General features: G+C 41.4%; 1 protein-coding gene across 1 annotated transcript in view; it reads right to left on the bottom strand.

Moving 5' to 3' along the window:
* BARX2 (BARX homeobox 2) overlaps positions 1-21,129 on the bottom strand; it is a 31,896-nt gene extending 10,767 nt beyond the window's left edge. The window contains exon 1 of the mRNA XM_084221525.1: positions 20,767-21,129. Coding sequence (XP_084077651.1) covers positions 20,767-20,971 — 205 coding nt within the window. The 5' untranslated portion in view covers positions 20,972-21,129. The remainder of the gene's footprint in view (positions 1-20,766) is intronic.
* Between the last annotated feature and the right edge of the window lie 1,006 nt (positions 21,130-22,135).

The raw sequence follows: 22,135 nt of genomic DNA, 5'->3' as shown, positions 1-22,135 counted from the left end.
AGTCTTAAGACTCAGCCAAAATGCAGAGAGACAAAATTTCCATAGGAATTGTGTCACGGAAGCTACAGGAAGGCAGAGTAATCAACCCTGAAAACTTAAGTGCAGAACTGGAACACGAACAGACACCACTGATATTCTAAAATAGCACCAGTGAGGTTCCTTGGAGTAAAGTTTAACTGCTCCTCAACCAAAGACTGCAGGTACATTAACACTACAATCTTTTGCCACTTCAATGAACCCTATTAATCTGACAAGGACCACTCAGCAACACAGCAAAAAATGTAGCAAATGGCTTCTCTTCATTGTGGAAAAATCCAGACCTAACTGATGTCCATGGCAAAATACCCATCAGCTTCAGTGGAGGCAGGATTTCACATGCATGTGCCCACAGAAAGAAAACAGAAGACAAAACAAAACAAAACAAAGGAAATTAGTGCAGCTAATTTTAGCACAGGCAAAATGATCCTTTTTTTAGGCATTCTGGCTGAAAGCCAGTTCTTCAGGAGTCTACACCTCTGTATGAGCCAAGTGGGAATGGGAGAAAAAACAGGTATCTAATCAAATGGCAATTTTTTACCTCAGATTTTCAGGTGGGAGATAAACCTGGGCTCAACCAGGAGTCGTGTTTAACCTTCCCTAAGAGAACAGTCCCTTTTCAATCACTCTTTTTGGGGGGAACAGGTTTTTAGCTAAATCTGTTGCAAAGAAAACCACTGATGTTGGTGGAGGTTGACTTAAAAGATGCTCCTCCCCAAAGCATCTCCCACTCTGCAAATCCCGGTACAACTTCCCAGGGATGACTGGAGCTGGACACAACTCCAGCTTCTGCTCCCTGTGGTCTGGGACACTTGGAGCTGTGGCTGAGTTCAGCCCAATTCCAAGCCCACATGGGAAATTTTCTCAGCTCTGTAGGATCCAGATTTTCCATTATAAGTCTGTCTCCATTAGCAATTTATCAACAAATTGCTGTATTTCTTCTCAATAAGAAAAGCAATGAGTAAGTTTGAATTATACAAGGCGTGCATGCTGCAGGCTTCCAAAAAACCAACCGAAAAATAATAATCCTTACTTATTAATGACATTTGATATTAATATTGTACTTTTTTGTGTGTTTAAGGCCCTGCACACAGTAAGTAATTGGCCTTGAACAGCTGAGAGGCCTGAGAGCCTCCCTGAACAAGACTTGTCTCATTCCCTGCTGCCACAGGCACCTTGCCTTGGACAGGGCTGGATGTGGGGCAATTACCATTTTAAAAACACAATCCAAAACTCACCTAGAGCAGCAGTGTCTCCAGGGATGCCACATCCCTGAAGGGTGGCACCAGGGATGTTCTGACAGGGCTGGTGATCACCATTCTGACAAACTGGCTTTGTTCAGGGCCGTAAGGGGGGGAGAAGATGGTAATGCACCTTTTGCAGCTGGAGTGGAAAGGCCTGGCCTGGCTGTGCTGGCCTGGGCAATAACTGGGATATCCTGGAATAACAGTGCTCAGCCACCGAGTTTATTCCCAAATGCTGGAAAGACACAAGCCAGCAGCACCTGGTGCTAAAGGCTGCTGTCCCTGCACAGAGCAGCCTTTCTTCCAGGCTGTCAGTCAAGCAGAGAAACGTGCCAGGACCTTGTCAGATCCTCAGTGAAGAGGAAAATTTATATATAAAGAAGATTTATTTTGTTTTAAAGAAGCATTTAAAGAATCTATTTGGCTAGCACTCAAGAAATCCTTTGTGGTAAATGTAATGGCACTGTGGCTTCATCAGCAGAGAATGCATCAGAACAGACACCACTTCTGTACTTTGAATTATTCTGCTTCACGTACTCAAATGACAACCTGCCTTTTGGATGGGGGCCCCTTTCACTCAAACCTGCCCCCTCCAGCCAACCTGAGCATGGCTCAGAGAGGTCCTGCTCATTGTCTAAGGCTACACAAAAGGGTCTCTGTCTGGGATTCCACATCTTTAGCTGATGAGTCCTTTAAATTCTCCTCAGTGGGAAAGGAGGTGCCCTGAACACAAGCAGATCTGCCTTAATATTAATTGGATACGTGGGCCCAAGGCATCATGACTTCAACAGCTCCCAAGGGAAGGCAGGCTTGGAAGTGAACCTCCATTCCAGACCCTTATTGCTTGGACTTAGAGGTAGTTCTAAGTCTGGGCTACATCAATCCCAGAGAAATAAACACCAGCACATCTCCATAAACAACACTCAGGCAGTGCAGGGGAGTTCTGGGATACAATCTGCCAGCTCCCTGCCCAGATCTGCACCAAGGGACACTTTGGGTCCACTAAGCCAACTTCAGCTTGAAACTCTTCTTTTGAACTGAGTCATGTTAAATACTTCAGTCAAGAGTTCCCTCTATCACTGAGGAGAAGGCTCAGCACTAGAACTCATCATCTACTGATCCAGACTTCACATGTGGAGCAGCCAAAGGATGAGAGAAGGGAACAGCTCTAAGGGGTGGATTTACAGGAAGTTTCTGGTCTTGGGTACTGGGGATGGAGGGGGAACACAGCACCAGAACTGTCAGGGTGTCTCAGCTTAAGCTGCAACAATTTACCAATGACAGACATGACCAGACATCATGGGACACTGGGAGAGGCCAAATCGATTCCTCTGTCCAGGTGGTGTCACTGGTCAAGGAATAAGATTTGGACTTTGATGGTGAAGCCTGTCCTATCTGAGGGGATGGAATTTGATCGAAGTGTAAGTCCTGTCCTGTGCTCTGTTCTGCTCCCCAAGCATCTCTTCCTGGCCACTGCCCAAGCTTTGAGTCTATATGGCCCTTGGGCCAACACATCATGGCCATTCTTACATCCTCACACAACCGACAAACGATTCTGCCTTCTCTGAGCATTTCACAGTTTCTAGCCAAGTTCAAACACACAATGCCATGGACACATAAATCAATCAGTCCCTCGCTTCCTGCTCTGTTAATTATTATCACAGCATCCATAAGCAAACACCAGCCTTGGCCAGCTGACTGGCCAGGCACACAAAAGCACTCTTCAGGTTTCTCAAGCCCACCCTTGTGTAAGCTCCAGCAGAAAGCTGGCCATAAATATCACTACCTCTTCCTGCCCCAAGGCTCTAAAACGCATTGCTGAGAATGACACACGGGAAGAAAGAGAGTGCAATTGTTTCTGAACACCAGACTGCGTAAATTTTGCCTGATGGACCTTTCGGAAAACACTTTTTCCTTCTCAGGAGAATAGTGGATCAGTGTTTAAAATACACAGACATCCTGCTCTTTTCCTCCCCGCTGAAATGAAAGGGGGACTTCAGCAAGTGCCAGTGTTAACCTGAAATGGTTTATAATCTCAAGGGTTGCTTTACTAATAATTTTGCCCCCATCAGGACACATTTAGGAGAGAGCTTGGTCTCTCTGAGCTGCATATATGATTCTTTGATTTTGCATCTGCCCTAACACAGAGAAAATCCATCTCTGTTTCCTCTATGGACAAAAATAAACTCTGTGGACAATTTGGCTGAACAGCTGCACAAACAATGCAATTTAGAAGGATGCAAATGATACACGAGCAGGTTTTGTTCACAGCCTGCCTGTCCTTTGTGGCTGACAATTAGATCAGTGTTCTTAACCCAGCTCTGGTGGCTGGGGTAAGGAGGAGAGACACGCACAGGGAACAAAGCTGAGCATAATGGACACCCCAGCGTTATTCCAGGAAGCTGAAACCCTGTTAACAGAATCTAGAGCACCCTGGAAGAGGATTTCCTCCAAACCTGATCTTTTTTTTTGAGTAAGCTGACTATGTCACAGCTTCCATAAGCACAGGGCATGGCTATTTTTATCCTCTTCACATCAAATAGCAGCACACCCGTGTCACCTTACAGATCCAATCTTAACCAAAAGAGAATGAATTTAGGACAACTAAGCTTTCACATTTTGGATGGGGGAAAATAAACAGCTGGATTTCCAGGTTACAGAAACTTTTCACTGCCAACAATTCTACAGCATAAAAATCAGTCCTGGCAACTTCATTCCTGAAGCAGCTTCCTTGACTTCAGGATTCTCTGTATTACATAAAGTCAGTCATGAGCGGAGGATGTTGCAAGAACCATCAGTCATGGTTCTATCTCCACCTCTGCCTGCAGACATGAGTGTCCCATATGGACATGGGGAGGTGGATGCTCCCACCAGTAATACCTCAGTCTCCCAGCAAACTGATTGATGGGAGCCAAGACCCATCGTGTTCAATCCAGGGTCAGGCATATTGAGGTTTTTCAGCTGAAACACAAAGCAAGTTTCACTCTGACAGAAATTCATCTAATCTCAAAAAATAAGCTGAAAATGTCTCAAGGATGGGCAGTCCCCAAATGGACACATAGAGAATAAGCAGTTCCATGAGAAAAATGTCAGCCTCAGAGTTGCAAAGCGCTTTGGAGGGATGAAAGCAGGTGTGTGCCAGAAAAGTGATGATAAGGTTTTCCCGGCATCCATACCACAGCCCTGACAGAAGGATGTGCCAGAGATTCCAGCTGGTGAGCTCCAGCTGTCCTGACCTCTGCCTGCTCAGAGGAGCTGAGGCTGTCCCATCCCTGGAAGTGTCCAAAGCCAGGCTGGATGGGGTTTGGAGCAACCTGGGATAGTGGAAGATGTCCCTGCCCATGGCTGGAACTGGAAGAGATTCCAACCCAAACCATTCTGGAATTCCATGATCTGATGATCTCCAAATGCAAGCCCTCACTCATGTCCAACGTTTGTCTGTGTGATTTTTTTCTGTTCTGATAGGAAGAAACACTGTTTTCACATCTCCAGACAAATTTAGATTAGACTTCAGGTGGAGATAAGGCTCTAATTAATCATAATAGATGGAACTAGGTTTCGACAATGCTCAAATTCACCCTTAAATGTTAAATAATGCCCTTATGTGCAGATATGTTAGAAGGACAACTGTTGCAAACAGCTTCAATCCAGAATTACAAACATGCCTCTGGGAATTCTCTGATTTAGGGATCAAGGTGGGAAATTTAGGGGTCCAACTGGAAAACCCTCCCTCAATCTAAGATTTGAAGTCAAACCTTTGGGTATCAACCACCTCTGGTTTTATCATTCATGGATTCTCCTCCGAGTTTCCCTTTCCCTGAGTCACAGCCCCTGTCAGCAGGAAACGCGGCATTGCTGCGTTCCATAGGGATGTTGGGGATTCATAATCTCATTGCAATGCCAGTTATAAAATAGGCAAAAAACAACACAGCCCTTTCTTCCCTTCATGTGTAGGTGGGTGTCTAATTCCCTCTAGCACAAGAAACAGCTCCAGGCTAATGGGGACATTGTCACATTACTCTGTCCCATAAAAGAACAAAATGAACAAAGTTCTGCTCACTTGGATGTAGATTTTGGTGAAAGAGGACCTCAGGCACAATACTTCAATCCCTGGCACTGCCTTAATGGTCAGTCTCAGCCAACTCCCTGAATCCCACTGGGCTTCTGTTTTCCCACATGCAAAATGAGGGCAATAACACCAGCCACACCAGTGATATGGTCTGGAAAGGACTCAACAGCAGCCATGAGAGGAGGCAGAGGTGTTGCTATTTCCCAGCTCACTGCAGACATTGCCCATTAATACATTGCATGAGTGCTGTGTCGAGAACTCTCTTTTGTGTCACACAATTATGAAATTCCTCAATGTGCCATTAATATGTAAGTTAATTTTGAAGCAATGCATGTGTCCTGTTCTTGTGCAAGCAGTAATGTTTCCAGGGGAACTCCTCCAATAACAGGCACAGATACAGTGTGTGGCTTTTCCAAGAAAAATAGCTTTTTTAAGCTCAATTTAAAAAAATTCTCTTCACCCAAGAAAGGCATTCTTCCCAGGATCAGCCAGCCCTGCCAGTTTTAACATGATGCTAATCTAAATAATTCTGCAGGGAATATTTTATGCATCTCCCAAGTCTCACCACTACCAGACTCTGATTTGGCTCTGCTGGGATGAAACACATATTAGATTTGGCATTTCCACATACAAACAGACAAATTCTTTACATTGACAGTGTTTTCATTAAGCTCTGAAAAAGGGGCTGTATCCCACATGGAATGTTATTAAGCTGTCCAGAGAATTTAGGCAATTATTAGCATTTACTGATCTCTGATGAAAACACCTAACACTGCTGACCCATCATGGGAATTGCTATGTTCTGCTCAGCAATGGTGTGATAGTTCTGAGGGAACTTTTAAATTCTGAGGCTCAAAAGGGCCTTTAATTCACATTTGGTGAACCTCATATGAAAAACTATTTCAATTTAATTTTTTTTTTTTAAATCCTATTTTTCCTCTCTATTGAAGTATTGATGCGTTGCCCACAGCTGTCCCTGCTTCCATCCCAGGAGATCTGATGGGAAGGAGAGCCAAGGGCTTTCATTTTATTCACAGCTTTCGAAAGATTTGGATACTACATCCCATTTCACTGCCTTGAAACAGATTTTCTCCAATTAATTAAAAAGTAATTTTAAAAGTCTTTTTCCTCCTTACTTAAAGCCATTCTACAGAAGTTAAAGACTTGACATTAGATGGATGCAATGCTGAATCCAGATGGATATAAATATACAGCTGGTTAATAAAAAGATGAGTTCTGCGTCCGCTCTGTGTATTCCAACCACCACAAACACCCCACCACTACATCCTTTACACATACAAAATGACAAAGTAGAGGGGAAAGTGCAATTGAAATTGCAGCAAAATCAGAAACTTATAATCTGATACAAAAATTGGCTCAAATACCTAAATATTTAAAATTATTTTAGTTCTTTATTAAAAATAAATTTAAGAAAGCAAAGTTTAAGGCATTTGACTAGCTTGCCCCCTCCAAATGCATAAAGTTTCAGAATGACAACACATTCCTACTTGTTTCCAATTCAGAGGGAGCAAAGTAAGAATCTTGAAAGAAAAAGAAAAATCCCATATGAAAAAATAATTTTATGAGTTGTCTTCTCACACATTAAAAGGAGGCAAGGGAAAGGCAAATTTATATTATTTTCTCCTCTCTGTGGGTCACCTTTCATTAATGAAATGAGAATGAAACACACTGCCACCAGGACGTTAACATCTCATTTTCAGTGCTGCTGGGGTGAGGAGCCTGAATAAAAATAAATGGCTTCTCCAATGAGACACATCATCCATCGTCAGCCACATCATACATCGTCATGTAAAACACAGTCATTAATCACAGCACAACCTGCTTATTACGGGCATTCAAGCACTGGCAATACAAATGCTTATAAAACAGGGGCTCCTTTCACAATTCCCTGCCCTTGTCTCTCAATAGTTTAGAGGATTAACCCTTTTGCAGTGAGGGATAGGCAAACTGGTTTTACTTAATTCCAAACCAACCTGACATCATGGGTTCAAAAGTTCGACTTGAACTCGAACATTCTCAGGTGCAGTTTGTGCTGAGGAACAAAAAGCTCAAGGGGAGATAAGGGAAGGAAGATAGCAAAAGAGCAAATTGAAGAGCCCTACAGGGCATGGACTGAGTGTAAAAATCCAGTAAGAGACAAAGGATGCATAAAAAATGGAGATGAAAGAGTTGAAACTCTTGCAAAGTAATAAACACGGTTTGTCTGAACACCTATCTAAAAGTGATTTGCGGGGAAGTCTCTTCCTTCCTACAGAATTCCCTCTGCTGGGAAAAACAACAGGATTTCACGTGTACTTAATTAATACTCATGAAGAACACAGTTAAACATACACAGTCCCCACTGACCATAGTACTTTGGGCTTCTCTTGCATTTCTTAGCAAAGGAGTTTAAAACGCTAATGTGTAAAGAAGCACCATTTTTCTTTAAAAAATGGGAAGGATGAGGAATTCAACTGGCTCCATGTCACATACGAATTCAAGGACAAAACCAAGTATGGATGGCCCAAGCACAAAGCGCTGGCTGAAAAGCTCTCAGCTCTTCCCTGGGCTCCACTCAGTTATCCCTGCTCCCAACACAGCGTGTCCCAAGCTGCCAGATAAATAAAAGCTGAGAAAATGGTAATTTATTTGCAGTCTGATGCAATTCCTTTTCTTTTTCTACACACCCAAAACTTCTATTGACTTCAAGGAGAACATAAGTGGGGACACAAGGAAAATCCAGAGGTCTTGAGAAAAGCAGTATTTGGACATCCATGCAGCAGGCAAAAGTACCTAAGCCCCACTATTTACTGACAGCTGTAACAAGTGAAACACTGTAATGAAGAAAATTCTTGTGAAGAAAAACTAGATGAGGTGTGTATTTGAATTATCTCCTGAGGTGTAAACTGGCTCTAGGTTAACCAGAGTTGATAATTTGTCAAACACTTAAGTTTGTCATCAACTGGACAAATATTTCCAGTGCTGGTATCAATTACTGGAGGCAATGACCCATGATTGGCTTTGGGGAAAACAAACATTTTGAGAAGACAAATTAATAGTCCACTATATTTTAAATTGCACTAAAGCTACACACCAGGTACTGGAAATGAACCCTTCACTTTCTTCTGGGTGGATTTTTCAGTTAATTAACATTGCAGCAATGGGTGGTGGCAGCAATTCCATTATCATTTACTCCATATGTAAGAAATACTCAGTAAATGCTTCATAGGCATGACTGGTTCAGAGTAGAGTGGGATACGTCCCAGCAAATCATCAGCAAGGAATTAAAATCAAAAAAATATCTTGAGTTAAAAGAGACTCACAAGGATCATCAAGTTCAACTCCCAGCCCTGCACAGGGTAAAATCACACCTGAAGTACTCAGAAATTCAGCATTGGCTCTACTTCCTAGAAGTAGAAGAACTGTCAGGAGCTTTCCCAAGGTATTTCTTCTAAAGGAAAGGTTTTCTTCAGCTGAAGTCACCATCAAGACACTGTGATGAATTAAAGGCTTCTCAGTATCCTTCACAGCCAAAAGAATTTTCTATCCTGTAAAATACTACAGGAAAGCACCACTTTTGTTTTGTGGGTGGAAGGTCAGAGATAAAACCACGAGCAGGTGAGAGCTTTATTGATGGGATGGCTTTTCCAAAGGTACCCCTGGAGCTGAGCTTGGTGGTGAGCCAAGGCTGTGCTGAGCAGTGTCTGTGAGGAGGGAACGGCAGTGTTCAGGTTTTCAAAAGCTGCCAACTGATTTTAATGCATTTTTACAAGTTGTATCATGATTAATTGTGCTAATGCTGTAAAGGGAGAAATAAGGCCTGGATCACAGAAATCAGCTCTTTCAAACATATAAAAGCCACAGAGTCACCAGTTGCCACCAAAGTGTCTCACTGCTCTCCTGGCAGTGATTTTGCTCTGTGACAGGGAAGAGAAGGAACAGTATTTTTCCATGGTTGAGTATGTGCAACAGAAGTCCTGTACTAAGGTTTATCACAGTTCTATCCTATTTTCCTGATTAAAACTCCTGGATGGGTATCATTTTTCCCCTTCTCTGAAGGCCAAATTGCTATTTCATAGTTGCCAACTCAGTAGAATGTGATAGTGGAAGTTATTAATTGATCCCACTATTAATAGAAAACAAGGAAAACAGAAAGGACAAAAAAATTACAAAAACTGCGACAGCAAAAAAGAAAATGAAATGATTTGCCAAACTGAGTTTTCCAGACCAAAGCCCAGTCCATGGAGCCAAGAACACAGCAATAAGACACTCCAGCACTCCTATGCCAACTGGGCATGCAGTCAAATCCATGTTTTCCATTCCCACACATGTCCAGCACCTCCATCCTCCACAAAGAACCTCTCACAGAGCCAAAGTGATGTCATGCCATGAAAGCCAGGATCAGGCCCTATCTTTCATTTTAGCACAACTGCTACAAAGACGGAGACCAAGCCAGATCGATTCCACTCCCGCAGACCTGGCATGGGCTGGGAGATTGTCTGTGCAGAGATGAATTTAGCTCACCCAGAGATGGAAATGATCCCAGTGCACAGACATTCCCTGCTGTCTGCACAGCTTGCCATAACTCAAGGTTTTGATGGGATGGCACTTGGGATGTGGAGCTCTGACCTCCCAAGACAGACAGCAAGCCAGGAAACCTTACATCTGCAACTCAGAGCTGCTCCCTGGCTCTGCTGGAAATTGGACAGGGAAGAAAATTTCTGATGATAAATGAAAATAATCAATCTTGAATGTATTGAAAATACATACATTGTCCTAAAGGAACCATGTGAATTACAATTTAAAATATAATAACGACTTAAAAGATAATCTGCCCAATTTTGTGAAAACACTGCCATACTTGAACTCATTTCTAAATCCACCATTTTATCATGTAGATTATTTCTTTTTAAATAATATTTTGGATCCTGTACTTTGTTCAGCTGAGAAACAGATGAGTACCCATAAACATTCTGGCTTTGGAATTTGAGATTAGCTCATGTAAAAGTTTCATTAATTTATGAGCTGATACTTACACAAGTAAGCTCTCTAAATCTTGACAATTAGATGAAACAGCAGTAGGATTTCTACATTCTCCTTTCAGTCTCCTTTGCTGCCTCTTCTGAAGCAATCACTTCAGCAGCAAGTCCGTGATGGATAAATTCATCTAGAGTACCAATGGCTGGGACATCTCTTCACAACAGACAGGTGCTGGGGGATTAGGCACCAGCCAAAGAGGTCTCTGTCTCAGCCACAAGAAAAAGGCTTTTAATAGGACTGTACAAATAAAATAAAATCAGTCGGGATTTCATAAATGCTTTTGTTTTAATGTAATTTAAGTGCTGAACTACCTTACAGTAATGTGCTTTCAAATGTTTACAGTTAAGGCATAATTGAATTTGACTCATTCTGGCCCTGATCCAGCTATGATTTAATTGACTTCAGTGGGAGTTGGACTGGGCTCTAAGTAATTTTAACTAAAGTAATCCATCAATTGTTCCTCACCCACTTCATCAAACTCCTTCCTATCATTTATGATTGCTCTGTAATTTATTGCAACAAGGTGAAACCAATCCTTTTAACTTCTGGCACAGCTTCCTGACCCTCAGTGGAGAATTTCACCATATGCAGCCACCTAAACCAGACCTGTTTGAGGAAAGCCAAAAGCACAATACAGATGAGCCCCAAACCTCCTGGTACTATGCACAGAAACCTTCAAATATCAGCTCCTCCATGGCTTAGTCACCACAGGAACAAAATAAACTGTTAGCAAAGCTGTCAAGAGGAGGCTTGGAACAAAAAGGCAGAAGGCTGAAGTGAAATGCGTTCACAAACATTCACACATTTTTTTTGGCCAAAAAAATCCCGTTTGCTTCAGTCTTCCCGTCATTTTTTTCTAGCAATGATAACATTACTGTTTTCTACTTCTTTTCATATTTTTCCTCTTTGAGCCACAGGATGAAACACCATCCAGAGCACTAGGCCTTCCATAAGGCATATCATGTTACGTGCAACATACATAATAAAGCACCACTACTGCTAATTTCATTTCAAAGATGATAGGTTAATCTGTCATAGAATACCCTGTTTAAGTAACTAGAAACATATCATGCACATTTCTCTATCTTCTAAAAGAAAAGGACATGTTTTTATTAAGGCTTCAATCCTTCTGTGCTTACACAACAGAGCTCTGCTTTTTAATGGATCACTGTAGGCAGCTCTACGTTGGATGTGGCAACAGGCACCTGCACACTCAAAGGTACAGGAACTTGTTGCTTCAACATTAATTCTCAAGATGTCTATTAAAATTAAATTCAGATGAAATTCAATCCCTGTAAGGTGAAATAAATCCTAGTTCAAAAAAAAACCAAAAAACAAAAAACAACCAAACAACTCACTGGCAGGAAACATAGCCATTAACTGCTCTGGGACTTGCAAAATAATCATTAAAAGAAATATCCAAAGGCAAATGGTGGCCAAGTATTTAAAGATGACTTACTGATTACATGGAAAACTCTCTTATTCTGATGAAAATCCAAAAAATGAGGAGTAAGATTATCCAAAATGCAGGGCAAATATAAATACATCCAATTCAACCCCTTCTCTGCAAGTCGTCCTGTTGAAGTCAGACAATGAACTATGTGAACAGAAACCACTGGCATGCAAAAAAATTTACAAGACAAGACCTGAACATACACATCCAAACACATTAAGGTCACTGAAAGGTTGTTGCTAGGAGAAGAAGACCATATATTTGCAAATTTTCTGTTATCACATCTCCAAAGGGAATTGTAATTTTGTTGCATGGGAAGTTCTGGAAAACTGGTTTTTTTTCCTTTCATTTAAAGAAAAAAAAAGAAAAAATAAAAAGTAAAAAGTAAAAAGAAAAAAGAAAAAGGTGTGATTTTTTTAAAAGAGAGAAAATGAAAAAGAAAGCAGATTTGTCTCTTAAGGTTCTTTCAGGTTCTGTGTTTTAGACAGAGCTTAAGTATTTTGGATGTGCTACCCGCAGTCCGAAGATTTTGAATATGAGTACAGAGGTCCATATTCAGGAAGATGGTTTTTTTTTGAAAGACTGTTCTTCACCCTTCTCTTTAGTTACATAAATGGATCTCACCTGTTCCCAAACACCTGAAATACCTGCAGCTGTTATCTGGGTGTTGTTCTGAGCTGTGTTCTGGCCAAGAATTTCCTCTGATGCACGTAAAGGTGCAGGAGAGGAAAAGGGAAAATACTGGAAAATGGAAAATATTACATATTACTTTCTTAGCCAGGTCCTAATACCAAATCTATATATTTTTAAAGAAGTCATTAAATGTAGCTTTGGGAATTCTGGGCTAGAAATCTCTCAGCTAAATTCTGCCACAATCCTGGGAACCCAAGAAATAATGGATAACACCAGATTTCCACCGCTCAGCTCCCATTAGCTTGTCCTTGTGATCCTATTCTATTACAGACTTTACACAAATACAAGTGAGATCACAAAATAGGTCCCAAATTTTCCAAGAAACTGTTGCTTCCTAGCAAGTGAAGCTCTTGAACATGTTCTGGGTTCTGCAATCTAGCTGGAGCAATTCTTACATAGGAATGATTAAAAATGTTTGGTTGTAACTTTCTCTCCTTGAAAAATAAATAAAATTTTGCAATACTGAAAGTAACTTCATTGTTTTGCCAAATGTCTTGTAAAAAGGAAAGTGCTATAAAGTTTTGCTTCAGCCTTTAGAAGATAAGTTTTCAGAATTTTATTTCTGATTATTTTCTCTGATCTGATCGTACATATACACACACTTTTTAAACCTCTCCATTGTCCAGCTAAATTTATAACATTTTCTTTGTTCTGAACTGAAAAGGATTATTAACGATTATTTCTTCAATCTGCCAACAATCCAAAAGATCAATTTTTCTGACTTCTCCTCTTTTCACTTGGATATGATAAGATTTTGTACATGGCCTGCAAATGCAAACCCAGGTTTCCAGTGGCCCCAAGCAGGGCTGCAGTCACTTCTAACACTGGACAACTTACCAAGGGCTGAGCAGAAGAAACAGATCAGCAAAATTAAGTAATTAAATCCTCTGAGCAATCAGACCAGAACCTTTCTCCAGCCCAGCAGTTTTTTTAGAAAAAACTTATGCCACTGTATTGAGCAAGTGCCTCCAGAGCTCAGTTCCTGACTTAACCATCAGTTCTGGCTCTGCCATCCGTTGTGCGCATTCCATGCAAATGTGCAGCCAGATGGCAAAGAAATGTACTGCTCAACACAACAGAAGAAAAAATACAAAGTCTCCTTAGTTACTGCCCTGCTCTGCTCCCTGAGCCTGGTGGAGTGACAGGAGCTCCACACAACACATCAGCTCCAAACAGTCTTGGTTCCTTTTCCTCACTTTCTCCAGTGAGGATTTCTGCCGCTGTTCATGCCCAGCTCGTCCTGAAGGCAGCAATGCTGAGAGTCGTTGATTCTACAGGATGAGATGGTCTTTTCCTGCATTCTACAGAAGCAGGTTAAATAAAAGTCCTCAAAATAATAATGGCACTCAGTCTGCACTGCGCAGTCTCCATGAGCTGTGGCCAAATTGAGGACACTTAACGAAAGTGCTACATTTAAACTTAACTCACTGCGCAGATGGATTTAAACTGCGCTCCAGTGCCAGCTGTGAGGCTTTAGAAAATGAGGCATAGGTGTCAATTTTCCCAGTGGAATCCCAGATTCATTAATGCCTCCTATTATAGCATTCCTCCACAGTGCTTATTCATGCCCAACCACAACCACAATGCTGATTACTTGCCACAATAGCTTTTATTGCAATCACTGGGGTGTGATCTTCTGGTTTGTTCACTGTAGTTTTGCCATTCATGAAATCCTTTTATTCGCTATTAACAGTACCGAGATAAGAAAGCAAAAGTCAGTCTTTGTTACAGATATTTTAGTATCTAGCACTGAAATTTCTTTAGAGACAGATTTTTCTGCTCAGTCCTGAGATCTGCTTTCAAATCCAGATTCGAATCTGGGTTTCCTTCTGAAATGCCACATCTAATACTGCATATAAACCAAGAGAAAAAATTACCAGGCATTTCTCCAAGTATCCATTTATCATCACCCAGCTCATTATTATTATCCCCCATATGGTATTTCTGAACTAGATTTTCTGCTAAAGACATCAAAACACTTAAAACCCAAGATGGTCACCCTGAAAAACACTAGGCTCCTTAAAATTCACTGTTGTGCCCAGTCTACAGCACTTACAGAGGAATCCACTTTCAGTTCACAGGTTTGTTTCATTTACCTCGGTTGATAAAGTGCTCCTCATCCACAGACAGGCTTTCCCTTGTAAAGTTAAAATAGACAGGGAATTTTGGAGAATTTGAGAAAACTCAGATTTTCCCAATGTTGCAGCTGAATAAATCCTAATACAGGAGCAGGTACACAGTCCTGACAGGAAATCCTGACTTTCTGGGTTTTCAGAGGAATGCTCAGAGACAGCAGTGTAACTGTGACTGCACCTTCTGCCATTTCTAGGCAGAAATGTTATCTCTGAACTATCTTATATCTATTAAAAATACTCAATAGCTTAACAAAGACTGGAGCAAAGACATCTATAGAGGAAGCACTTTGTATTTCTCAAGATTAATAGAATTCCTTTCTAATTTTGCCTTTACTTTTTGCTACTCAACTATAGAATTCTATTGATCTTGTAAGCTAAACCAAATAAATACAGGCAGTTTTCAAAGTATCTTTTTTTTTTATTCATATGTTTTTACAAATAATCAGTAAAAATCCCAAACAGCCTTGGCAGCAACGCAGATTTCCGCACAGAGACATTTTCAGCTTTGCAATTTAGGTTGGCACCTCTTGTATAAACACGCAGATTCATTTGGCCTGCTTCCCTCAACATTTTGGGGCACAGGTTTTTCACGGACTCAGGAGCCATTTAGGACATGTAGATCTCCTGAGCACTCACTTCACACAGCACAGAAGGAAAACTCTTTCTGAGGCCTTGCACTATTGCCTGGGATGCCACTGCATTCCCGGCAGCGTCCTGGGGATGACAATCCAACTGCAGCTGCAGATGCCCGGCTCGGGGAATGCGGGACGCGCTGAGTCCAAGTGAGCCTGGCAGAAGGTGCCCCCACTGCTCCACATCAGCTTTATTCAACGGGATTTATCCAGCTGTCATGTTCCAGACTGGAAGCACAATGAATGGATGGCATTTCATTTTTCCCCATGCTGGAACACACACACTACATGGATTCCTTTTTCCTTTCCCAGGCGTTTTGCCTTCCCCCAGGAATTCCATAACAAAATCTGTTCAATGTAAAGGAAAAGATTCAGCAGGTATTTGAGCAACAGAAATGGCTTCCACCCCAATTTTAAGTAACGTCCCACGGCAAAATCAAGCCTTGCCTGTAACAAGGCCTTTTAAAAGATAATCAGAAGGAATTTTTTGTTGTGAGGTTGCACAAAAAAACCGAGCTATTTTAATTCACAATAAATCTACTTTCTCACCATGGTTTCCTAAAAAAGCTGAGGAGACTGGGTGAGGACCAGAAGAATGAAACCTCATAGTTTATCTCCCAAGCAATGATTCCCCAAAGGCCCCAGCGGCTGCAGGTACCATTGAATTTAATCCAGAAAATATAATTTATATGAGGAAAATGACAGTTCAAAAGACCCCTTTCAAATAACCAGCTCCCAAGTTCATCCTAAGATAAAACAAGAGAAGACAGATGTGGAACTGGAAGAGAAGAATTCAAGATTTGAACAATTCTATATTAGACACCTGCCTACATTAAAGTCTCAACCACACAAATCATGAACGTTTTAAAGTTAAAAGAAAACCCAAAAAACCCAAACAAACCAATAAATCTGATCACCAAACTAAAAATCCCAACAATTATTTCAAAAGAGCAAATAATTATTATTATTATTAATGTTCTTTAAAGGAAACTTTTTGCACAGATTGGCAAGAAGAGTGGTAAATTTTCAAAAAAGCAAAACAACAAGCGGAGAAACTTAAGATTGCATTCACTTCCGGACGTTACGGCACTTTAAAATGTACATATAGCAGTAGAATCCACTTCAGCACAACTCCCCTAAAACATGGGTACATATTTTATATCTTAACAGACAATTCTCCCATAAAATAAATAAGCCCACACTGATCCAAGGTATATTTTTGCTTTGCCAGGTGTTGCTCTGGTATAGCAATTAAACAGAAATCAGCACAGCCCTACCTGAGATGTGGACTAGTAAAAAACCTTGGCATAGACATAAATTACTCTACTGCTCATTAGGATTTAAATTATAAACCACTGAGATACATTCAAATTTGAGGGTTTTTTAATGAGCTGGAATAGGGCCTGGTACAAATGAATACACATCACAGACAATTAACAATTTGTATTACCGACTTTGCTGAAATAACTGAACTCTACAATTGAAGGCAACGTGATTCCTTCTAATCCAGCCATCTCAATCCATTTGGAGAGTTTAAAAAGGCCATCCAAGACCAATATTACTGATTACTGACACACAATGTCACAAATTCCACTAAGACCAGGAATTGCACACTACTCCCTCCACACCCCAAACTATTTTAGTTTCTTTGATAAATAAGGAAGTTTTCTAATTTGACCTTGTAACACCGCACACTGACAATGTCCTTTGATTCTTCACCATGCCCAAAACTACCAATAAAGCAAATGGATTCTAAATCTATCCCTAAACCAACATAATACAAATAGAGGAAACAAATTAGAATTGGAGTAAGCTCGCCTACAAATATTTCTAATTGAAAAATTAAATTTTAAATTGCAATTTGAAAATTGATTCCTATAGGACTCTGCTCAGTGAAAAGCAACCGTCAGCAATCACCGTAACAAACCAAGCATATGAACAGTGTATCATTATTTATACAAATTAATCAATGGTGACATAATATGAAATGCCAATCAAAATATAAGTATCATGAAACAAGAGAAATATTATTTTCACTCAGCCATCACAGCCCAAAAAGTCATAAAGCAAAGTGGCATTAATCACCATCTGAAAATATTTCTAGTCTTTAAAATTTTAATCATAATGGCTCTGAAGCCAGACTAGCATTTTGTTACAGATTTGCCACTGCTTTAGCCTTGTTTTTTTGGCTCAATAAACATAAATACATGTTCATATACCACACTTTAAACTAATGATGGAACAGTTTTCTTTCAAAAAAAAAAAAAATTGGGTTGGGGCTTATTCCAAGCTCTCTTCAATGGGAATCTCCCCGGCGACATTGCATTAGACCGGCGACATTGCATTAGCTTTGCATTAGACCTCACAAACACTCCTCACAACTAAAATGTCAATCTTCAACCTCAAGATGCACCGGAAGAGTCCCAAATGCTTCTTCCACCACCTTCTGCCTCTACTTGACAAATCTGTTTTGTTCCAGTTCAGATGCACTCAGTTAAATATTCAGCAATTCATAAGAGTCAAAAGAAAAACTCTTTTCTATTGGGCTAGCAAAGTTTTCTGATCTCTCTTCACTTAACCAGGGCTGTTGTTGGACACACACACTGCACAAGTACAACATCTTGTCTTTCAGCTCCAAATAAATTATAAAGGCATATCAGTCTTCTCTGACTTCACCCAAGATGAAAGAAATATTAACTCTTTAGCCCATGAAAACGTCTCCAACCCTGACTCCTGCCGTGAGAAAAAGTCACTGAGGAGATGTTCAGCTGGAGTAACTCATTACTCATCACTCCATCAGTTTCAAACACTCCCAAGTCCAAGCTATGATGGTAGAGTAACAAATCTCTGTGGTTTAGGTTAAGACGCATTTTCTGAGATCATTAAGAGACTAAGTGCTCACTCCCTTCCTGATTAACTCCGGAGGCAAAGGAAACTCAGGCAGTAAGTTAAATGCCATACAGTATTTCTACAGTGCTATATTTCTGCAGCCTTTAGCCCCCCAAGTAGTTTGGGAGGAGTTTTTTAGTTTATTTTCACTCTGTGTGTGTGTCTTTGTGGGTTTGGTTTGTTACTTTATTTCAGTTTAGTTACAGATTTATATTGGGTATTTTTAAAATTCTTTCACATTTAGATATCTTTTGCAGTATTGTCCATTTTTTAGCTAATAGTTTCCTTTCATTAAAAAAATTCCCATTGCCTAATACACATAAAACTTGAATTATGCCTATACACCTTAGAATCTGACAGTTCGGAAGTCTGGACTTGATAGTAGTTTCCCCTGTGATTTTAATTCCACAAGCAAATCTCTCTCTGTACTTCACTTCACAAATGCTGCAATTCCATACAGCTTAGTCCAATAGAAGCAGATATTCACAACCTGGACTGACATAGGGACAGAAACACAACCTTGGGCTAGAAACACAACCTTGAGGGCAAATTCATTAAAGATCCCAGGCACAAAGAGAAATAAGGCTTTAATTGAAGAGTAACCACAAGAGACTCACTAGCAACACTCTCAATCCGCTGCTGAATCATACGAGGATTATTAATGATTATTTGCTGAATATACATCACCCTTGCAAAGACAATGCTTGCTATACTATGTATTTAACCATGAACTATACTATGTATTTAACTATGAACTATTTAACTATAGAACTATGTGTTTTAAAAATTCCCTCTTTTTTTTCAGTGCGGGGCGGTGGGAGTCAAACCAGCTGCTAGGAAGCACCTCACCCATCCAAAATCCCAAGGCTCTATTAAGTGACATTCAGACCATAATTTTTATGCTGAGGTAGTTGTACATGCTTCTGGATATTGATAATATTGAAGTTAATATTCCTTTTGGTTGCTAAAGAATTTCTTAGAAAATTCTTTTCTAATTCTTCCTCATTCTGTACAGAAAGAGAGAAAAACCAAGAGGCTTGGTGCCTTTACTCTGGTGGATTGAGGTCTGCCGGCAGAATCAGGCGCTCCGTGCGTCACTGCCACACACCAAACCCCTTCAGGATATTTTGGCCAAGCACTGAATTTCACTACGCAGTATTGAGGGAGCAGCTCTCAAAAATTCCCTTGTCAGCAATATCTTGATTAACAACAAGTTCTTATATAAAATATGTCAGCGATTAGTTAGGGAAGGCAAGGGATGTCACGCACAAATCAGTTGGAAGAAATAAATGTTGATGGAGGATCAAATTGTCCATGAAACTTCTTCCCAAAAGCTGGTCATCATGGGTCTTAATTCTGATCCAGCCTCCTAATCCCTTCTGGGTCTTTAATAACTAGTATTTACAAAATAAATATTGAGGTTGAAGGAAGATTTATGCTTGGAGCAAGGAATTACTCTACATGTCAAACTCCTAGGGTACGCTAACAGCAAGTTTTCTATCAGCACAGCTCTGCTAAGAGCTAAAAAGATCCTTCTTATTTATATTCAGCAATAAAAAACCTCAAACTAAACCAGCAAACCTAAGCCAAAGGACAGGCACTGAGGTTTTAAACACAACCTAATACAATGGCAAAATGAACATTTCCAGCAAAGAAAAAGAGGAAAAATATAATTCTATGACTTTGAAATAGGTATTATTTTTATTGGTAATTAGTCATTCACAAATATTTTTCAATAGATAAGATTTTTTGAAGAATGCATATTTAAGTTGCAGTTTCATCACCTCATTTCTCTTGACACATTATGTGTCACCATTGGAAGTATGGCCTTATGGGAAGAACAGAAATCTGGAAAACTGCCTGCTTCACCAGAAAAACGGGTTTTTAAAAATATTTTTTAAAATCTGGAATGTATTCTAAGAATACTATTTTTACTTTTAATGTGGATTTTTAAACGCCCACATTAGACCAGTCCGCTTGTGAAATTTTATAATGCCCATGGTCAAGACCTGATTGCTCATTGTGCTGCCTGCACAGGGCAGAGCCGTTTGTGTGTATTTATTTGTGGTGTCGGCAGAATTTTTACAAGTATTTTCCCATCTTTGCTGTTAGAAATAACCTACGTTCTTTCAAAGAAAAAGAGAATTTAGGCTAGAAAAACTGTGCCTCTATAGATTTTTTCCCTTTTCACAATATTTCTATTAATTTCTTTGTATTCATGCAGACATATGAAAAAGACACTGGAGGCTTCAATGAGCATAAGATGAAGGACGATTTCTACAGGACTCATTTAGCACTGATATATTGGCTCCGATGCACACCCCGGATTGGGCTGAACCCCACCACTACACACTGAGAGCAACTAAAAAGTAACCGATAGCTGCTAGTTACTGATAGTAACTAACAACGATCCCAGCGCTGGCAAACCCAGGGAGCGGGGATGGAGTGTGAAAGCCGGGCTTCGTTCAGGCAGCGTTTGGGGGGGACGCAGTGGGAGATGCAGGAGGCGCCCGCCCGAGACCCCGCTCCGCGCCCGCCGCATCCCCGCTGCGGGCACCGCTGGCCTCACGCTTACCGGCGCAGGAGTGCAGCGGCTTGGGCCGGACCAGGAGCGACGGGCACACGGAGTACAGGGAAAGTTTCTCGAAGTAGTCGCAGGTCTCCTTGGAGAGGATCTCGTCGATCATGAAGGTCTTGTAGCGCCTCCTGCCTGCCTTGGGCCGGCCGGACGCGGGCAGCCGTGCCGGGGGCTGCGGCCCGGGCTGGGGCTGGCCGTGCATGGCGGGACCCCTGCGGGGCGGCCAGAGCCGCGCCCGGCTCGCATGGGCGCCCGGCTCGCCGAGCCTGTCCCCGAGCCTGTCCCCGAGCCTGTCCCCGCTGTCCCCGCCGCTTGGGCCGCGCTGCGCGGCGCCGGCTCCCCGCTATATAAAGCCGGCGATAAGCATCTCTCCCATCGCTCCGCGGCCTTTTTAGGCGGCTCGGGCTGTCAATCAGGGCGCCCGCTGCTCCGCGCCAGCACCATTGTTACCCTGCGCCGCGCTGGGAGGATCCGCCGCTCCTCTCCCCTCCCTGCTCGCTATTTTAAGATAGTGGGGTGTGTGGCTTTTTTTTTTTTTTTCCTTTTTTTTTTTTTTTTTTTTCCTTCTTCTCCCCCTCCTTCTCTTCTCTGGATTGTAATTATCTAAAAAAGTTAAAACGCAGGCTGCCGGAGGAGAGTGCCGCCTCCCCGGCCCCGACAATTTTCCCCGACCGGCGTCAAACCTATTCCCGAGCCGCAAAGTGCTGGAAAGCGGCAGACGGGAAAAAAATCCTGTTTATAGGTGCCTTGCCTAGGAGCACTGTGTAGCAGTTATTTTTCTCTGGAGCGGCGTTACTTGGACCCCACGTCTGAGATTGTTTTCTGGCGGATCCCTGCGTAGTTCAGCTGGATTTGTGCAAAGCTAGGCTTTCAGCCCCTTCTGCTGAGGGGTGCTGAGGCTTCCTCACTGGAAGTTTTCCTACCAGGCTGTGGGCTGAATTTTGTTTCTCATCTCCGTGGCCTGCGACAAGAATCACCAGGACACCCTACCCATGGAAAGGTGTATCAGGAGGAATCCTCTGGATTAACTGGTTGCTGCAGGTATTCCAGAACGCCCAGCCAGCTCACTAACTTTAAATGGGTAAAGAGAGGCTCATTATGGAGATTTACCACCCTCCAAAAAATATTACTTGCAGGTTTCACACAAGGATTCAAATGTAATCCGCAAAAATTTATCAGACATCCTTCAATTCTCATGCTTTGGCAATCCAAATGGCAGCAAACACTTATTTTAATAACAGAAAACTCAATCTGTTTTTGCAAAAGGCAGCAGCCATTTCAAGCTCTCATCAACAATTTGAACCACTTTTATTTTTTCAACTGTATTTTTTAAAATCCTTCAAAACGCTGTAAACTATCTTTAACC

The sequence above is a fragment of the Fringilla coelebs genome (genome assembly GCF_963513975.1).
Source record: "Fringilla coelebs genome assembly, chromosome: 25".
NCBI lineage: Eukaryota > Metazoa > Chordata > Aves > Passeriformes > Fringillidae > Fringilla > Fringilla coelebs.
The sequence above is the reverse complement of the archived record's forward strand: the minus strand, read 5'-3'. Positions and strand labels throughout refer to the sequence as shown.